This window comes from Acinonyx jubatus, chromosome C1, assembly GCF_027475565.1.
Source record: "Acinonyx jubatus isolate Ajub_Pintada_27869175 chromosome C1, VMU_Ajub_asm_v1.0, whole genome shotgun sequence".
NCBI lineage: Eukaryota > Metazoa > Chordata > Mammalia > Carnivora > Felidae > Acinonyx > Acinonyx jubatus.
Genome location: NC_069381.1, coordinates 71,194,282 through 71,210,045, shown reverse-complemented (window position 1 = coordinate 71,210,045; position 15,764 = coordinate 71,194,282). Strand labels below are relative to the sequence as shown.

Below are 15,764 nucleotides of genomic sequence, written 5' to 3'. Positions count from 1 at the left end.
AGGAAGAGTGCATTTTATTGATTGTCCCATCATTTTAAATAGTTTTTCAAATTACCAGCCTTGAGTTATGAGAGATCTGTTGAAAACAGTTTTTATTGTATGGCCCTCCAAGTAAAAAGATATCTTAGGAACACAATCATTCTGAAGGAAATCAGTTTGCTTGATTTGTGTACACAGATGCCATTTCACAGAACTTTCTCCCAACTCAGGCTTCTTAGTCTCTAAGCTTTTTTAAAAAAGAAAATACAAAAAGACTTTTACTAATGGTTATGCTGAGCCTTTCTCTAAAAATATCTTTTATTAAATGCAGGAGGAGATTGGATTCATGCTGTATTATTTCTTTTGGGACTAATGGTGCATTTTCCAACTTCAGAAATTGTTTTTAAGACCGCAGAAGTATCAGATTAAACGAATGTGGTGACTACCTCAGGACAGTAGTATTTTATTATATTTTCCTTCCAAGAATGTAACTGTTATAAATTACTACAGTTATTTATTCTTCACTTTACAATTTATTAACTGAGGGGGTCATATTTCATTCTTCTTCCATTTGAGTAACTTGTGTGTGTGTGTTTATGCAGCAGTGACAAATAGTTTTTCATTTGAGGGCTCTAGACTTTGGTCCTGTTTTAATTAGGAGACTTTCGAGATTTGGATGAAGGCAGCATATTGTCCTTCCAGTTATCCAGGCAAAATTTGCAGCATGTGTCTAACCATAAGAGTTACAAACCCCCTTCAGATAATAAGTCTAGTATACTTTAATAGCACTGCTTTCAGAATTTACAGCCCTTACTTTAGAGTACTCAGTGTTGATGTTCCTGCTAATCTCAAATGGTTTTGTTTTACACAGAAACAAATGGATATCAATGCTGCTATTCAAGCCTTGATTGAATCACATGCTGCCCTACAGATGGAGGTAATATAACTGGCTTTATTTACATTGGCACTCTCAATATACAAATTAAACTGAAAGTTTTTCAGAGTCCAAAATGTGGCTTTATCTCAAAGATTGTATTTAAAACAGATTGAACGTAATGAAACTACTTTTAAGGACAAAGTAAACATTTTTAATAAGCAGAAATATATGCATGGGTTTTTTTAAGGAAAACATTTTTAAAAGGTGTAATATCATTTAAGGAATTTTTAAACAACGAATTAGATACTGTAGAAGAAAATAGTTTGATGAAGTTAGCTATTTCTTAAAATGGGATCTATCACTGTTACTCATTTTTCTTGACTAAACTCTATTCAATGTGTAATTTCTTAAAAAATAATATACTACAGTGGGCATAATAATTGTTAAGTTTTATGTTAGCTTGAAAACTAGGCTTTTGGAGTGAATTTAATCTCTTACTTAGGATCCAGTTTAATAAAATATACAATAGATGGCTATATTTGAATATAAACTGATCTTTACATCCTACTCCCAAGTCACTGCACACAACAAAGATACATTTTTCTTCTGCCTTGGTCCATGTTGATGATGAGGGTTCAATAATGCTGCTGGCTACTCTGGTTTTTTGCTAATATGATTCCTGTGATGACTTGGCAGAACTACCAAAATACTGAAGTGACTCTAATTGACTACGGCGCAGAGATATCCAAAACCCTGAACTACCTTAGCAATTTACTGCACAGCATCAAGAATCCTCTTGGCACACGAGATAACCCAGCACGAATCTGCAGAGATTTGCTTAACTGTGAACACAAAGTATCAGATGGTAAGTTCTTGGTTTTCTCAAACTCTGATGTCTAATTCCATCATTTCAGTGTGTCTGAGATTGATACTATATTCATTTTGAATCTTAATCATTTTGATAAAACGCTTATAGGAAAGCATTTTAATGTTATCAAAAACCAAATACTCTTAGAGGGAGACATGATTCTGAAGCCAGAGTATCCCTTTCTGAGGGTTCACATTACAAATGTCTTCTTCTATGCATCCTAATTGATCCCCAACTTTTCATACTCCACTCTAATTATAGTACTTGCTTACACATCGTGTTTGGAACATATCATATTCATGATAACAATTAAAATATGGAGGACTGACCTCTGGGTTAATAGGAGTACCTGTCGGGTCCGCCAAAGGTGATAACATGAAAAAAATATACATGGGAGAGCCCCCATCAGCACATCTCCTAAAATTATGGCTTTTACACAAAATGGAATTTAAATGCATCACTATAGAGTCAGTGAGTAGGAAGATGGTTTGGTATTCTTGGAATTTTTTCATTCGTACACTGATAGCCCCAAATCCATTAACCAGAGGTACAAAAATGAATTTAGAATAGAACCATAAAGGAAAAGCTTTAAAGCAAGTAGAACAGTTCTATTTATCTAATGATAGATAAGGGAACCCTGTCTGCTGTAATATATCATTTAATTTTAATTTCTATTGGATCTGTAGTCAGCTGTACGATCAATATTAGAAGTTAAATTTTTTGCTAAAAACTTACATGTAGCGATGACACATATGCTGATTTGAAAAAAAAATGTTATGTTCTTCTATATGGTAACTAGTAGTCCATATTTTATTTAAATTATATATACACACATATACATCACATAACACACACACCCTTGTCCAAAAACATAAGCTTCCATTCTATAAGTGCAATGAAAATATTCATTTTATTTATATTAATAAAATGCTTAACTTCTATAGATATTTCCTGCCTTAAATTACTACAAAAACTAAACTAATATAGACAGTTACAGCTGCCTACAGTAATTCTGTTTGATTCTTTCTCATATTTGATGGCATAAACATGAAATTCTATCGAATTGAAAGTAACAAAGACATTTTAAGACATACAAATGACTGAAATCTAATTCAAGGTCTGCCTTCTTTGTAAGAAAAATAACTAAGTGGTATGGATTGCAAGGTATCAGAAAGGTTTTAATGCCCAACAATATTTTCATCACTAGGAGACAGCAAATGCTATAGAGAAACACAAAACAGCAGGGAAGGGGGATATGATAGAAAATGGAGTGGGGGTGAAGTTTTCGAGTACAGTAGTTAGATAAGGCATCTCTGAGAACATGACATTTGAGCCATATCAGAAGAAGGTAAAGGAACAAGCTATAGGAAATCTAGAGAAAGAGCTTTCCAGGCAGAAAGAACAAATGCAAATGCAAAGGCCCTGGGACTGGAGTATATGTAGTATGTTCTAGCATTAACAAAAAGGCCAGTGACCAGAAGAGAGTGCATAAGGGCAAGTGGTAGAAAATGAAGTCAGAAAGATATCCAAAAAACCAGATTATATAAGATCTTACAGACTACTCAAAAGACTCCAGCCTTTATTCTGAATATGGTGGGAAGCCATTCAAAGTTTTGCAGCAAAGGAATGATAGGATTTGACTTAAATTTTTGAAATATTATTCTGGCTAATGTATTGCAAATATAATGAGGACAACAGTAAAAGAAACCATTGAGGAGGCCACTGAAAAAGATCCAGGTAAGAGATGACGGTAGGCTGGACTAGAATTAGTAGAATAAGTGATAAATGATCAAGTCTTTGGCTCTGCCTTAAGGTACAGCCAGCAGTTCTTGATGATAATTTGGATGTGGGTTATGAGAGAAATAGAATGATAGAGGATGACTCTAAGCTTTTTGACTAATGGATGGAAGTGTGGAGTTGCTGTAAGAGAGATGCAGAAGCAAGTTTTGGAGGAAAAATCAGGAGTTCGGTTTTAGATATATCTCATTTGAGATGTCTGTTCAGCATAAAGTAAGAATGTCAAGGAGGTTGGTGGCTATTAGAGAAAGGTTCTGGCTAGGGGTAAAAATTATGACGTCATTTGCATATCAATAGTATCTAATGCCCCTGGACTGCTTACAACTACCTAAAGACTAGGCGGAGAAGGAAAAGATGAGGTAGCTGAGGTCTAAACCCTATGCCTGCGGGCTCTTCAATGTTTAGAGATCAGGGAAATGTGGAGAAACTAGCAAAGAAAACTGAGACGAAGCTATCCCTGATAGGAGGAAAACTAGATGAACAGTAGTGAAGAAAATTTTGCCTGAGGAAGGGATCGACTGGGTTCCTGAGAAAGGCTACTGAATTTAGCAGCATGATGCTCTGTGTGAGCTTCACAAGAGCAGTTAAGAGGAATAGTAGTGGTTAAAACTTCATCAGATTTTAAGAGAAAATTATAGAGCCAGAGAGTTTCCATTTCCAGTAATGAAGGAGGTAATTCAAATTGCCAGGCTGAATATCTTTTAAAATTTGTTTTCAAGTTAAAAGCATCAAATAGCCAACAAAATAGTGAGGGAATTTTAAGCCAACATTTTGAAGGAGACAGCAAAGAAATGAACACAGTTAGAACTGCTTTTGCCCTCGGTGTGTTCTAAATACAGCTTTTGGTAGCTTCGTGGGGCTCGGGTCAAAAATTGATATCTGTGGCCCATCAAATGTGAGGATTTAGGTTTTCAAAGGGCTCCACTCTGAAAGTAAACATAAACTGGAAGAGACAAGACTATAGCCTAGCTTCATTCACATCATGAAGATAGCTCAGAGTCTTAAGCTTTGAACTTGGACTAAGATGATTCCAGACTGCTAGTACCCCCCATCCCATGTCTAACAGAAACAAAAGTCTTCTATAAAATATACCATCATCCTAGGGCTCAAATTATTTCCACAAATCATTTCTCAAAGGTAGTGCCCAGCACACAGTCAATATACTGAAGCATACCAGTTGATAAAACACCATGAATGAGAACTGGCAGAAACAGCAAGCAGAATTACACTCAAAAGAAAATTAAGAGAGGAAGAATTTGAAACTGAAGGTGTAATAGACAAGCCTTCCATAGGAACACAGTCGATTCACGATAATAAGGAGGAAGGCAGAATATATGTGTGCAAGCACAGATAGGTAAGGAGATGTGGTAGCTGGAGGTTCTGTAAGCTCCTTTCACATTGCCTCAGTTGCCTCAGTGACATTGAAAGGTTATCACTCAAGAATAAAGGTGAAGGGATGGGTATAACAAAGGTGAGAGAAGAAGAGAAGGTTTCAAACAGTTAACTAGGAGAGCAACAGAGGGAACTAATTAGGGAAACATGGTGTTGTTGTCTGGCAGTCTTACAAACATGTGAATTTAAAGTGAGTCCAGTCCACATAGTTGTATTTTTCTTCAGCCACATTTAGCTGTGCAGGTACAGGTGAAAATTGGACTTCTATGAGGTTGGGATTTTATAAGGCAAGCACAATGAATTGTGGCAGGGCAGGGATGTTATGGAAGTCTCCAAGGAAGTAATTTTAGTAAAGATCTGTGGGTTTTACTTGGGTAGGGAGGGAATCGAACACATGATTATGAGAAATCATGAAAAAAATATTATCGATGGATTGTAGGTCCTGATAGGATGGAAGAATAATTGGAGTCAGGACAATAGAGAATGGGTTCAAAAGAGAAGAGGTGAAATAATGGCAGAATTCTAGTTTGTAGATAATGACAAAGGCTAGGGTGCAGCCTGGGGAAGTTGAGGGTTAAAGTGAATGGGGCAGTAGGGGGAGCAGGGGAAGGGTACGAGAACATTGGCAGAAGAGTTCAAGGAACTGAGAGGCCAGGGTATTGGAAGTGTCATCCGTGTCACCAAGAATTAGGTCATAAGTGTATTTTATGAAAGTAATAGCCATCCAATGATAAAATCTTCAAAGAAAGTGGCTTGCAAGAGGAAGGGGTAATGGATGATGTAATATAATGACAGTAGTTTTACCATGGAGTTGCTTTAGGAAAAATATAGGAAGAATGGTCCGGAGGTGGCAGTGAAGGGCAAGAAAGACACCTTCCCTACTCCAAACACAAAGATAATAGAGGCTGTGGCAGAACTTGAAAGAGCTGCAAGGGAAGTGCTGTGCCCATGGGAGAGCCAGTTTTGGGTGAGAACGTTTGGGCCTACAAAAGACATATTATGGTATGGTGCTTCATTTATAGCTCAACGTATCCTGAAAAAATTACGAAGTCTCTACCATTTCACCATTGTACAGCATAATACCTGAATTCAAAGCATTCTTCCCCATATAACAATGAGAGTTTGGTTGATGGAAAACTTTTTATAAGGAATTTATTAATAAGCTCACATAGTAGAAGGAAACGGTTTCTTGGAAGACAAGAGAGAGTAGTGAAGATTATGTGTTTACGTCATTAGATAAGACTAGAAGCCTGCTCTAGAACCTGGTAAAAAATCCAGCACTAATTTCTACAACCTTTACAAAATGTCTGAAATTCTGAGGGAATGATTAAAAAAGGGGGGGGAGGGGCAGAGGATAGGATTTCATTCACCCAGTTCTTCCATATCTTAATAGATCAGTAGGTCTTCAAATGTCCCTGGACCAGAGTTAGATACTGTGGAAATGCAGGTTCTCAAGGCCTGCCTCAGACTTAATGAATCAGCAACTCTGGGGATGGGGTCCAGCTACCTCTGTTTTAACAGATGTTTCTAATGCCACTAAAATTTGAAAAACATTGCAACAGAGTCCCTACTTTTGGAGCCACCAATTCAGGAGGTATGCATTTTGAAAGATTAGTAGAGTTAGTAAAGAGTTGTTGAAGATGTTCTGGAAATCTAAAATAATGGACCAGAGGAAGCCCAGGTTGCAGGAGAGGAATCTTTGCAATAGGGTAAGAAAGACAAGGATTCCTTGGTACTGAAGAAATGACAAGTACTGTTTGATTGTCTTGCCTTTTTAATGCAAGAAAGCAGAGCTATCCCTCATTTAAAAATTCTTAGTCTTTGCTTTTAGAATAAGGTGCTCCTGCAATATTCTGAGCCCGTTACTCTGGAACTCAGATGCTAGATCAATCCTTCTTCAGCCTGAGAATTTCCTGTAGACTGACTTTCAAGACTCCTTTTGATTCTGCTGAGCAGTCAGTGAAGGCAAAGGTTGGCAGGTTTACACTCGGTACAGGGACTTCAGTTTTTCTCACTTGCAAATCTGATGAAGAAACCACAAAAAAGATAACCATTTAATTGTACCTTTTCTGTCTGAAAACAAAGAACATTTTATTAATTTTATGCCAATATTCATAAAGGTAATATTTTACCTCAGGGAGATTGAAGTTGTTTCCATTTAACATACATGTGCATGTATATAGTACGTATTTTTTTAAACTCTGTAATCACATAGAACAGACATATACACATATACACATATACCACATTAACTGCAACTTTTCTGTTAACTATGTAACTTTAGACGGTTCCTTTAAGCTGATGGTCTCATCTATAGAAAGCAGTAGGGGGGCCTGGATCACTCAGTTGGTTAAGTATCTGACTTTTGGTTGCAGCTCACGTCATGATCTCATGGTTCAGTTTGAGAATTTGAGCCCTGCATCAGGCTCAGCACTGACAGCACAGAGCCTGATCGGGAATCTCTCCCTCCCTCTCTCTGTTCCTCTCCTGCTTGTCTCTCTCTCAAGATAAATAAATAAACTTAAAAAAAAAGAGGCAATAAATTCAGCCATTATACCATTTTTTGTTAAAATTATAAAATGCCCTTAAGTTGATAGGCACGTGAAAAATACAGTATTTTTGGTATCAATTTTATATAATGCTTGCAGCTTTCATTCATTGACTAAATGTAAATATCTTTATAATCTTCTAAGTTTTTTTACAGTTAAGACTATAAAAATGTATATTTAAAGTATGATAATTTGTAATGATGATTCAAATAGGTTTTAGTATGGCATTTAAGTATTTCTGTGTTTTACAATAAATTAATAGGAAAATACTGGATTGATCCAAATCTTGGATGCCCTTCAGATGCCATTGAGGTTTTCTGCAATTTCAGTGCTGGTGGTCAGACATGTTTATCTCCTGTTTCTGTAACAAAGGTATGTATTGAATTGTAGAACACATGCGAGTACTTGCCCAGTTTCAGGGAACATAACTTTTAAAATTCTGTAACCTTAAATAATTATGAATTTTATGAATGGAAGCAAGGTATCATTCTCTACCACATATAAGAAATTTTTTGTTTTTAAAAAGTAATTCTAGTGAATCTTGACATTTTGATCATGTCTTTTATGATTGACATATCTTGGCTTACTCTACTGATTATGCTTTTTAAATTTCCTTTTAAAAATGTGGAACATATGTTTTTATGCATACATATACATTAGAAAATCCCCAGTGTTTGTAATTAGTAATCAGTTACCTAAAGTTTTCTGAAAATGATATCATTAAGAGAGGAATGTTGCCACAAAGCTTACTATTTTTGGTGATTTAGCACAAAAGAACCTGCCTTAAATATCCATTGACTATTATTTAAAACTTCTTTCAAGTATAATAGAATGAATGAAAGTTAGTTTGGTATGATACTGGAGATTATAACAAGCACTTATAAAACCTAAAGCTTAGTTCTACACATAACAAATACTGAAGAAATCAAAACTGCATTTTTTTTCTTTTTCTGGTTAAACCAGTTTGGGATTATTACCAAGAACTTATTTCTCATTGACAAAGAATGGATACACATGCCTGTTGTATGTTCGGTCCATTATAAAGAGGCAGCAAGTAAAATGTGCGGTCTATTAATCTCTACACTGCTTGTTGTTAGACTACCCTTTCCTAAAATATCCCTCTTCATTAACCGGGGTGTTTCACCAGTTCATCTCAGTAGGTATTCACCATTATTACTAACCTCAAAGCAGAGGAAGGAAAGATTCTTCCATTCCTAGGGAATCCATGTTCCTCTGATGAAGATCAGCATGATAATCTTACTTGCAAAATATCTGCATGATCATACTCACTCCCCTGGATTTGGCCCAGAATGTTTATTTGGATTATCACAGAAGAAAGACGGGGACTGGGAAGGGGGTGCAAAGGAGACAGGAGTAGCGAAGGAGCTGCACTCTAATTCCTTCCTTGACTGAATCAGCCCTCCCATCTCTCCTATCTGTAAACTCAACCTGAGAAAGACTGGGCAGGTAGTGGAAAGAATGGTAAACTTGGAATCAGGGACCTGGGTTCTAGTTTCTATTCCTCTACTACCCTGGCAAATGGCACTCTGAGCCACCAAAGGGCCTACTCTGTGCCAGCACTGTGCTAGGTGACATGTGGCTCCTTAAACCCGTATAGCATCCCTGCCATGTCAGTGTTATACGCTACCTTACCAACAAAGAAACTAAGTCTTAGAAAGGTTAAATAGTTTACAAGCTTGTGACTCTCACCTGTAAAATAAAGGAAACTGAACTACTTAAACTCTAATGTTCCTTATGATGATCCTTCCATGTTTTCAGCCTCACTGACCTTCCTTTGCCTTTCTTCTCTGTTCCTTTTACTTTTTTGATTGTTGTTTTATTTTTTTCTTTCTCTGTTAGCTCATAACTGATAGTTTTCTAATTTCATGTTTGGAAATTCATATAAATTCCTTGTAGAAACCATTTTTGTTCACTTATGTTATGACCATACCTCTGCTTGAATATTGCTAAAATAATAATAATGTCAAAAACTATAGAAAACTCTCTTGGGGCACCTGGGTGGCTCAATCGGTTGAGCGTCCGACTTCGGCTCAGGTCATGATCTCACAGTCTGTGAGTTCAAGCCCCGCATCGGGCTCTGTGCTGACAGCTCAGAGCCTGGAGCCTGCTTCAGATTCTGTGTCTCCCTCTCTCTCTGACCCTCTCCTGTTCATGCTCTGTCTCTCTCTTGTCTCTCAAAAATAAATTAAAAAAAAAATTAAAGAAAGAAAAAAAGGAAAAATCTCTTTCCTTGCCCAAGCCTGGGAAATATGCGATCAGACCTCCTTGCTCTAATTTTGCTCTATATTGTTGACTTTATTAGTAATACTTGTTATGCATTCAGTCATTTCAATAAACATTTACTGAAGATTTGCTGTATGACTGTAACTGCGTTAGGGGCCGGCAACACAAAGAAGAAGATTCTATCCTGATCTTTAAAAGCTCTCATAGTTAAAATTACTCAACAAGTTATTATTGCAACTTCTAACTTATCTTTGGAAACTCCAAAAACGATCTGCAAGGAAAGTATACACAATTTCAGATTTTTGTGGAAAAAATTATTAGTCAGCAACTAATTATTAATGCATTTTAGATAACATTATAAAAATTATAATTTTTTTTGTCACATCTAGTAGTCTAATGGTATGCTGAAGCCGGCTCATACAGACTCATCCAGAAAGAGTTGTGTCTCTTTCCAACTCCATGTCCAGTGACACCACCATGATATCCTGAAATCAGGCATGGTAGGAGTGTTTACACCATGGAAATCAGAAAATGCTATAAATCAGGGATTCCCTGCTCCCCACCCCTGCAAAAGCCAGTGGTTCAGTCATACGCTGTTGACTGGCATTTAAATGCCAAGGAAAGTAGTTTTCTCAAGGCTGAATTCCAAGGACTTTCCTCAAATTCCCCCAAATTATAAGTTTATCAATTGCCACATCTTATAACCTGTATATTGTTTCTATGACATTAGTTGGAGTTTGGAGTTGGAAAAGTCCAGATGAACTTCCTTCACTTACTGAGCTCAGAAGCTACCCATATCATCACTATTCACTGTCTAAACACACCAGTGTGGACAAGTGCTCAGTCAAGTGGCTCAGGATTACCTATTGGCTTCAAGGGATGGAATGGCCAGATTTTTGAAGAAAACACTCTACTTGAACCTAAGGTGCTTTCAGATGACTGCAAGGTAAGGGATGGCACTTTTAGAATTGTTCAGTATAACTAACATTAAATTACAAGACCATAAAATTAAAATAATCAGAATAAGACTTTAATTGTAAACTGAAGATCCAGAAGGGTAGTAAGTTTTAATGTCCCCAATTTGTAATAAAATTACATTTTTCAGAATCAAGCATTTGCTTATATCTCATCAACTTTTGTCACACACATTGGTCATCCATGGATTTTTATATGCAATAGATGTTAATACATAGATTTAATTTTTGTTCCTCATCTTGAATAATTATATTACACCTAGATGGACAGAGCATATAAGTAGATTTCTTCCATATATTTTCACCACTGTGATTCCACATCTCATTATTTCATGGAAGACAGGTTATAGAGGCAAGTCAGTTGTATTTCATTTTGTCGGTTGCTACACCCGATACCAAATGTGGGCAGACTTGCAGATTGGCTGGCCCTACCAAACAATATTTGAATCATAGCCCATTTTTCCTATTAAAATTAAATAACAAATTTATGAAAAAATCTATAATTTTATGAAAAAATCTATAACAGCAGGTAGTGGCAAACTATAGTCCACAGACCAACTCCAGCTCACCACTAGTTTTTGTAAATAAATGTTATTGGAACACAGCCACATTTGTTCATTTACTTATTTTTTAATCTTTTTTTAATGTTTTTCATTTTTGAGAGAGAGAGAGAGAGAGAGAGAGAGAGAGAGAGAGAAAATGTGAGTGGGGGAGGAGCAGAGAGAGAAGGAGACACAGAATCTGAAGCAGGCTCCCGGCTCTGAGTTGTCAGCACAGAGCCTGATGCGGGGCTTGAACTCAGGACCACAAAATCATGACCTGAACCAGAGTTGGCTGTTCAACTGACTGAGCTACCCAGGCACCCCTGTTTATTTACTTATTATCTATGGCTGTTATCACACTATGATGGCAGAGTTAAATAAATGTGACAGATTGTATGGTGCACAAAACCTAAAACATTTATTACTAGCCCTTTACAGAAGAGTTTCCTGACCCTGTTATAGAGAATAATATCCACTTTATATACGTATCGTTAATGGCTTTAAGTAGCTCGGTTTCCTTTTCTTGTGTGCTAGTGATTTAACATCTCTTACCATTTCTAAGGGACTCTACTTTTTCACAACATTTTATTTTCAGACAAATAGGGCTTGAGTATTTGAAAAATGAGAGGCAAACATACAGCTCATCTCTATAAGCAGAGATCAACATTACCAACAATTTCATTTAACTTTTACAGTTTTTTTCCAGAAACTTTCAGTGACTCACTATCTCTGAAATACAATCCAAACTTATCAGGTCTTTGTTTAGCACTTAGGACAGTCAGGCCCCAACCTACATTTCTAGTGTGGGCTTTGATTGACTGTCAACCCAAAGCTAAGACCAAACCGACATAAGAAGAAGAAAGAAGAAGAAGAAGAAGAAGAAGAAGAAGAAGAAGAAGAAGAGGAAGAAGAAGAAGAAGAAGAAGGAGAAATAATGACAACAACAACAATAATAATAACATCAATAATTCCTACTACTAGTTATCAGGGCTTTATTATATAGCAAGTACCCTGTATTACATACATTATTTTATTTAATTATAACAGCTTTGTAAAGAAGTCTCTCTTAATAATAAGAAAGTGAAAGCACTGAGAGGTTAAATAACTTGCTCAAGTCATCCAGCTAATTAGTGAAGACTAGGAAATAAACACCAAGTGTGTTTAACTCCAAAGCCCATGCCACACCATATGGGTAGGTACTTTAACTGAAAACTCATTTAATCCTCACAACTGTGTGAGGTTTTTATTTTTCACATTTTGTATGTAAAGAGACTGGTTGTACCTGGATTTCTATCAAAGTCTGTTCCAGGCCAAAATCTGTGCACTAAAACACCACGCTAGGCTTATTTTTGCAACCATCTTCTACTTTTCCAACTGTTTTTTGTTTGTATGTTTGTTTTTATTCATGTCATTACCTTTCTCTGAAATGCCTTCTCTCCCTCTCTAACCAAGTGGCAACTTTAGGCATACGTTAAAGCCCATCTTAAGTTCTGAATTCTGAACTCATGAAGCTTCCCCTGAGTACTTCAGTGGGAAATGAGGAATTCAGCATTCGCTGTCTACATTATTTATATTATACTTCTGGCATATTGTCTTGTGTTATGTCTATTTGTTTGCGTTTCCCCTCTCTCCAACTAGATGTATAAGCTGCTAGTATTCAAACACCAGAACTAATTTATTCATCTTCATATTTCCCAAGCACTGTAAGAAAGTAGAGGATTGAATCTTATTCAACTGGGTCAACTGTACTTAGTGCTCAATAAATATTGCTCGAAAGACTTAACGAGTTAATCTAATGGTGTCTTACACACCGAACTCTAGTTCTAGTTATAACACCAAGCTGATGACTAGTACATGGAATTCATAGCTTAAATAATCTCTAAGGATCCTTCAAATTTTAAAATTTATATAATAATTCAGTAAATGAGGAAGTGAATAAACTTAAAAAGCTTCACAAAACTAGTCAATTGTGTTTATCTATTTTATCTTGTTGAATCATAATCATAAGGTGTTTTTGTTCCATAGTAAAATTTATCAGAAACAAAAGAGCATATAGTATATAAGAAAAACAGAAAGGCCTAGAAAGAGGAGAGGAAAGAAACTATATAAACAGTAACCACAGACTGGCAATAAAGAAAGCTAAAAGATGATTTACATAATTATAATTTGCTTCTGACTGAAGCAATTCTGGTTATTTCCTACCTAAAGTGCATAAAGGTTGAGATAGCTCATTGCCTTTCATCCAAGAAGAATGCCCATCCTGAAGAATCAGTCCCACATAAAGGAACACAGAGCAGATGGGTGTTACTTATATTAGGAATATATTAGGAATATTAGGAACAGCCTTCGTACCGATCCACAGAGAGCAGAAGCAGAAGCCTTAGCCTCATAGACTGAAAAATCAGAACACATACTGCCATTTAGAAAAAAGAATAAACCATGTCTTCAATTAGTCATAGTGATTGTTAACCACTGAGCACGTAACTCTGTGCCAGCACTTACTTTCTAGGGACTTCCTATTCATTAGCTCTAACCCTTAAACTAAGCTGCATTGTCTGACAGCGAAGGGCATTGTCTGCCGAGAATGATTGCTAATGACACAATTACCTATCAAAGCACTTTGTTCTTGTTTTACAGATTCAAGATGGCAGCTGGCATAAGGCAAAATTCCTTTTTCACACCCAGGACCCTAATCAGCTTCCAGTAATTGAAGTACAAAAACTTCCTCATCTCAAAACTGAAAGGAAGTACTACATTGAAAGCAGTTCTGTATGCTTTCTCTAAGGTTTCTGAATTAGTTCAGAATTCTTGCTGTTGGCCAGGTAATTGCTGCAGAGGGAAAAATATAGACAGAAAGATACTATCATTGTGAAATGCATGGAATAAAGCATTGGCTAAATCTTAAAGAATCTCAGGAAGAAAAGATTTCCTCCTAAGAAGGAGAAAAGGCATTTTTAAAGGACTATAATTGATAAAGTATTTAATTCTTTTAAAAATTATATTGATCTGTGCTTTCTTAGAGAATTCCCTAGAACTGAAAATTTATAAACATGGAATTCTTCAGGGTATCCTATATTTTTTGACTGAGAGCAAAGTACCCATTAGACAGCTGGAGCTGCAGAGCACTATGGAAGCAATACTGGCTAATGCTCCCAAATGTGCAATGCTTCTGTCTAAAAATTACAAGCCACAGTCTAATATGTCTTATTTTCCCAAATACTAAGCTGTATTCAGGTCCCCGATGGGCATATACATCTTAGCCGGTGGTACACTACCTCTTACGTGTTGCCTTTTTGTGTTGCTTGGTGCTCTTTCTAAAACAAGGTGCTTGTGGCTTTCATAGACTATTTTATTTCTTTTTTCGTCTTTGTCATTCTTTAAGAGTGTATGTACTGGTTACATCAAGACATGTTTTGGTTGTTAGTACTTATTTTAATTTGTTTGGTTACATACTTAATAACAAGTGGAACATTATTTATGTGAAGTCCTTGTTCTATTTTAAAATTCTCTTTGTGGATATAGAAGCAAAGCCAGCGCACTGTAACCTGTGCTTATGCACAAGAGAATTGGGAGGTTTCTTTTGTTTTTATTTTTTAAATTGTTGTAAAAAATATTACAAGCCAGCTACATCCAGTAGTAGGTTTGGGTTAGAGGTTGGGGTTGTGATATACTATGTTTAAAAATCCATGATCATCTGGAATGATACTATGTATATATATATTTTGTAAAGTTTTAATTCAGCAAATCTTTTGAAATTGCTGCTGTTTTAAATTATAAAAACCATTATTTCTGCTTCATAGGAATTACATGTCTTGTAGTATTCATTGACTTTATTTCATTATTCTTAAATTTAATGTGTTGGGATCTAAAAGAATTCAACTTACCAGTCTTTAAAGCAACATTCAGGAGAAAAAAAAGTCTTTAGCCATTTAAAATAGGGTCAGCCCATTCAGACTTCCCTTGTTGTCAGAGAAATGTTAGATCAGTATTAAAAGAGAAATATTATACCTTTTGGTATATAGAAAAACTTATACATTCATTATAAACATATCTTTAGCCACAGCAAACCATACTTATCTATAATAAAAATATGCTTTAAATCTTTTTTGGTGGTATTTGTTTTTCTTCTTCTGTGATCACATCCTTTTTTATTTCAAGTTTATTTATTTATTTTGAGATGGTGGGGGAGGAACAGAGAGAGAAGGAGAGAGAGATAATCTTAAGCAGACTCCCAGTGCAGATCCTGATGTGGGGCTCGAACTCACAAACCATGAGATTGTGACCTGAGCCAAAACCAAGAGTCGGACGCTTAACCAAATGAGCCACCCAGACACCCCAACCATATCCTTTTATTACATATGATGGCCCTCTGGAATAGTCCTTTTGTACGTTTACATTATTAGAAAGCATCTGTTACATACCTATAAGAGGATTACAGGGCTTATTTCCTATTTGTACAAAATAAAGTCATGGCACAGAATAAATACTCCCATAGATGGTCAACTGATTTTCAACGAAGGTGCCAAGACCATTCAATGGGAA

The 15,764-nt window shown here is 36.1% G+C and overlaps 1 protein-coding gene across 16 annotated transcripts in view; it reads left to right on the top strand.

Moving 5' to 3' along the window:
• Positions 1 to 15,326, top strand: part of COL24A1 (collagen type XXIV alpha 1 chain) — a 398,176-nt gene extending 382,850 nt beyond the window's left edge. For 14 of the 16 annotated variants that reach the window (XM_053214348.1, XM_053214347.1, XM_027058691.2 and 11 more), the window contains 5 exons: positions 851 to 916; positions 1,553 to 1,721; positions 7,725 to 7,834; positions 10,437 to 10,652; positions 13,860 to 15,326. In XM_053214348.1, coding sequence (XP_053070323.1) covers positions 851 to 916; positions 1,553 to 1,721; positions 7,725 to 7,834; positions 10,437 to 10,652; positions 13,860 to 14,006 — 708 coding nt within the window. In that variant the 3' untranslated portion in view covers positions 14,007 to 15,326. Of the gene's footprint in view, positions 1 to 310; positions 830 to 850; positions 917 to 1,552; positions 1,722 to 7,724; positions 7,835 to 10,436; positions 10,653 to 13,859 lie in introns of those variants that run through there. The other 2 variants (XM_027058695.2, XM_053214350.1) reach the window with 2 other exon arrangements.
• The last annotated feature ends 438 nt before the right edge of the window (positions 15,327 to 15,764 follow it).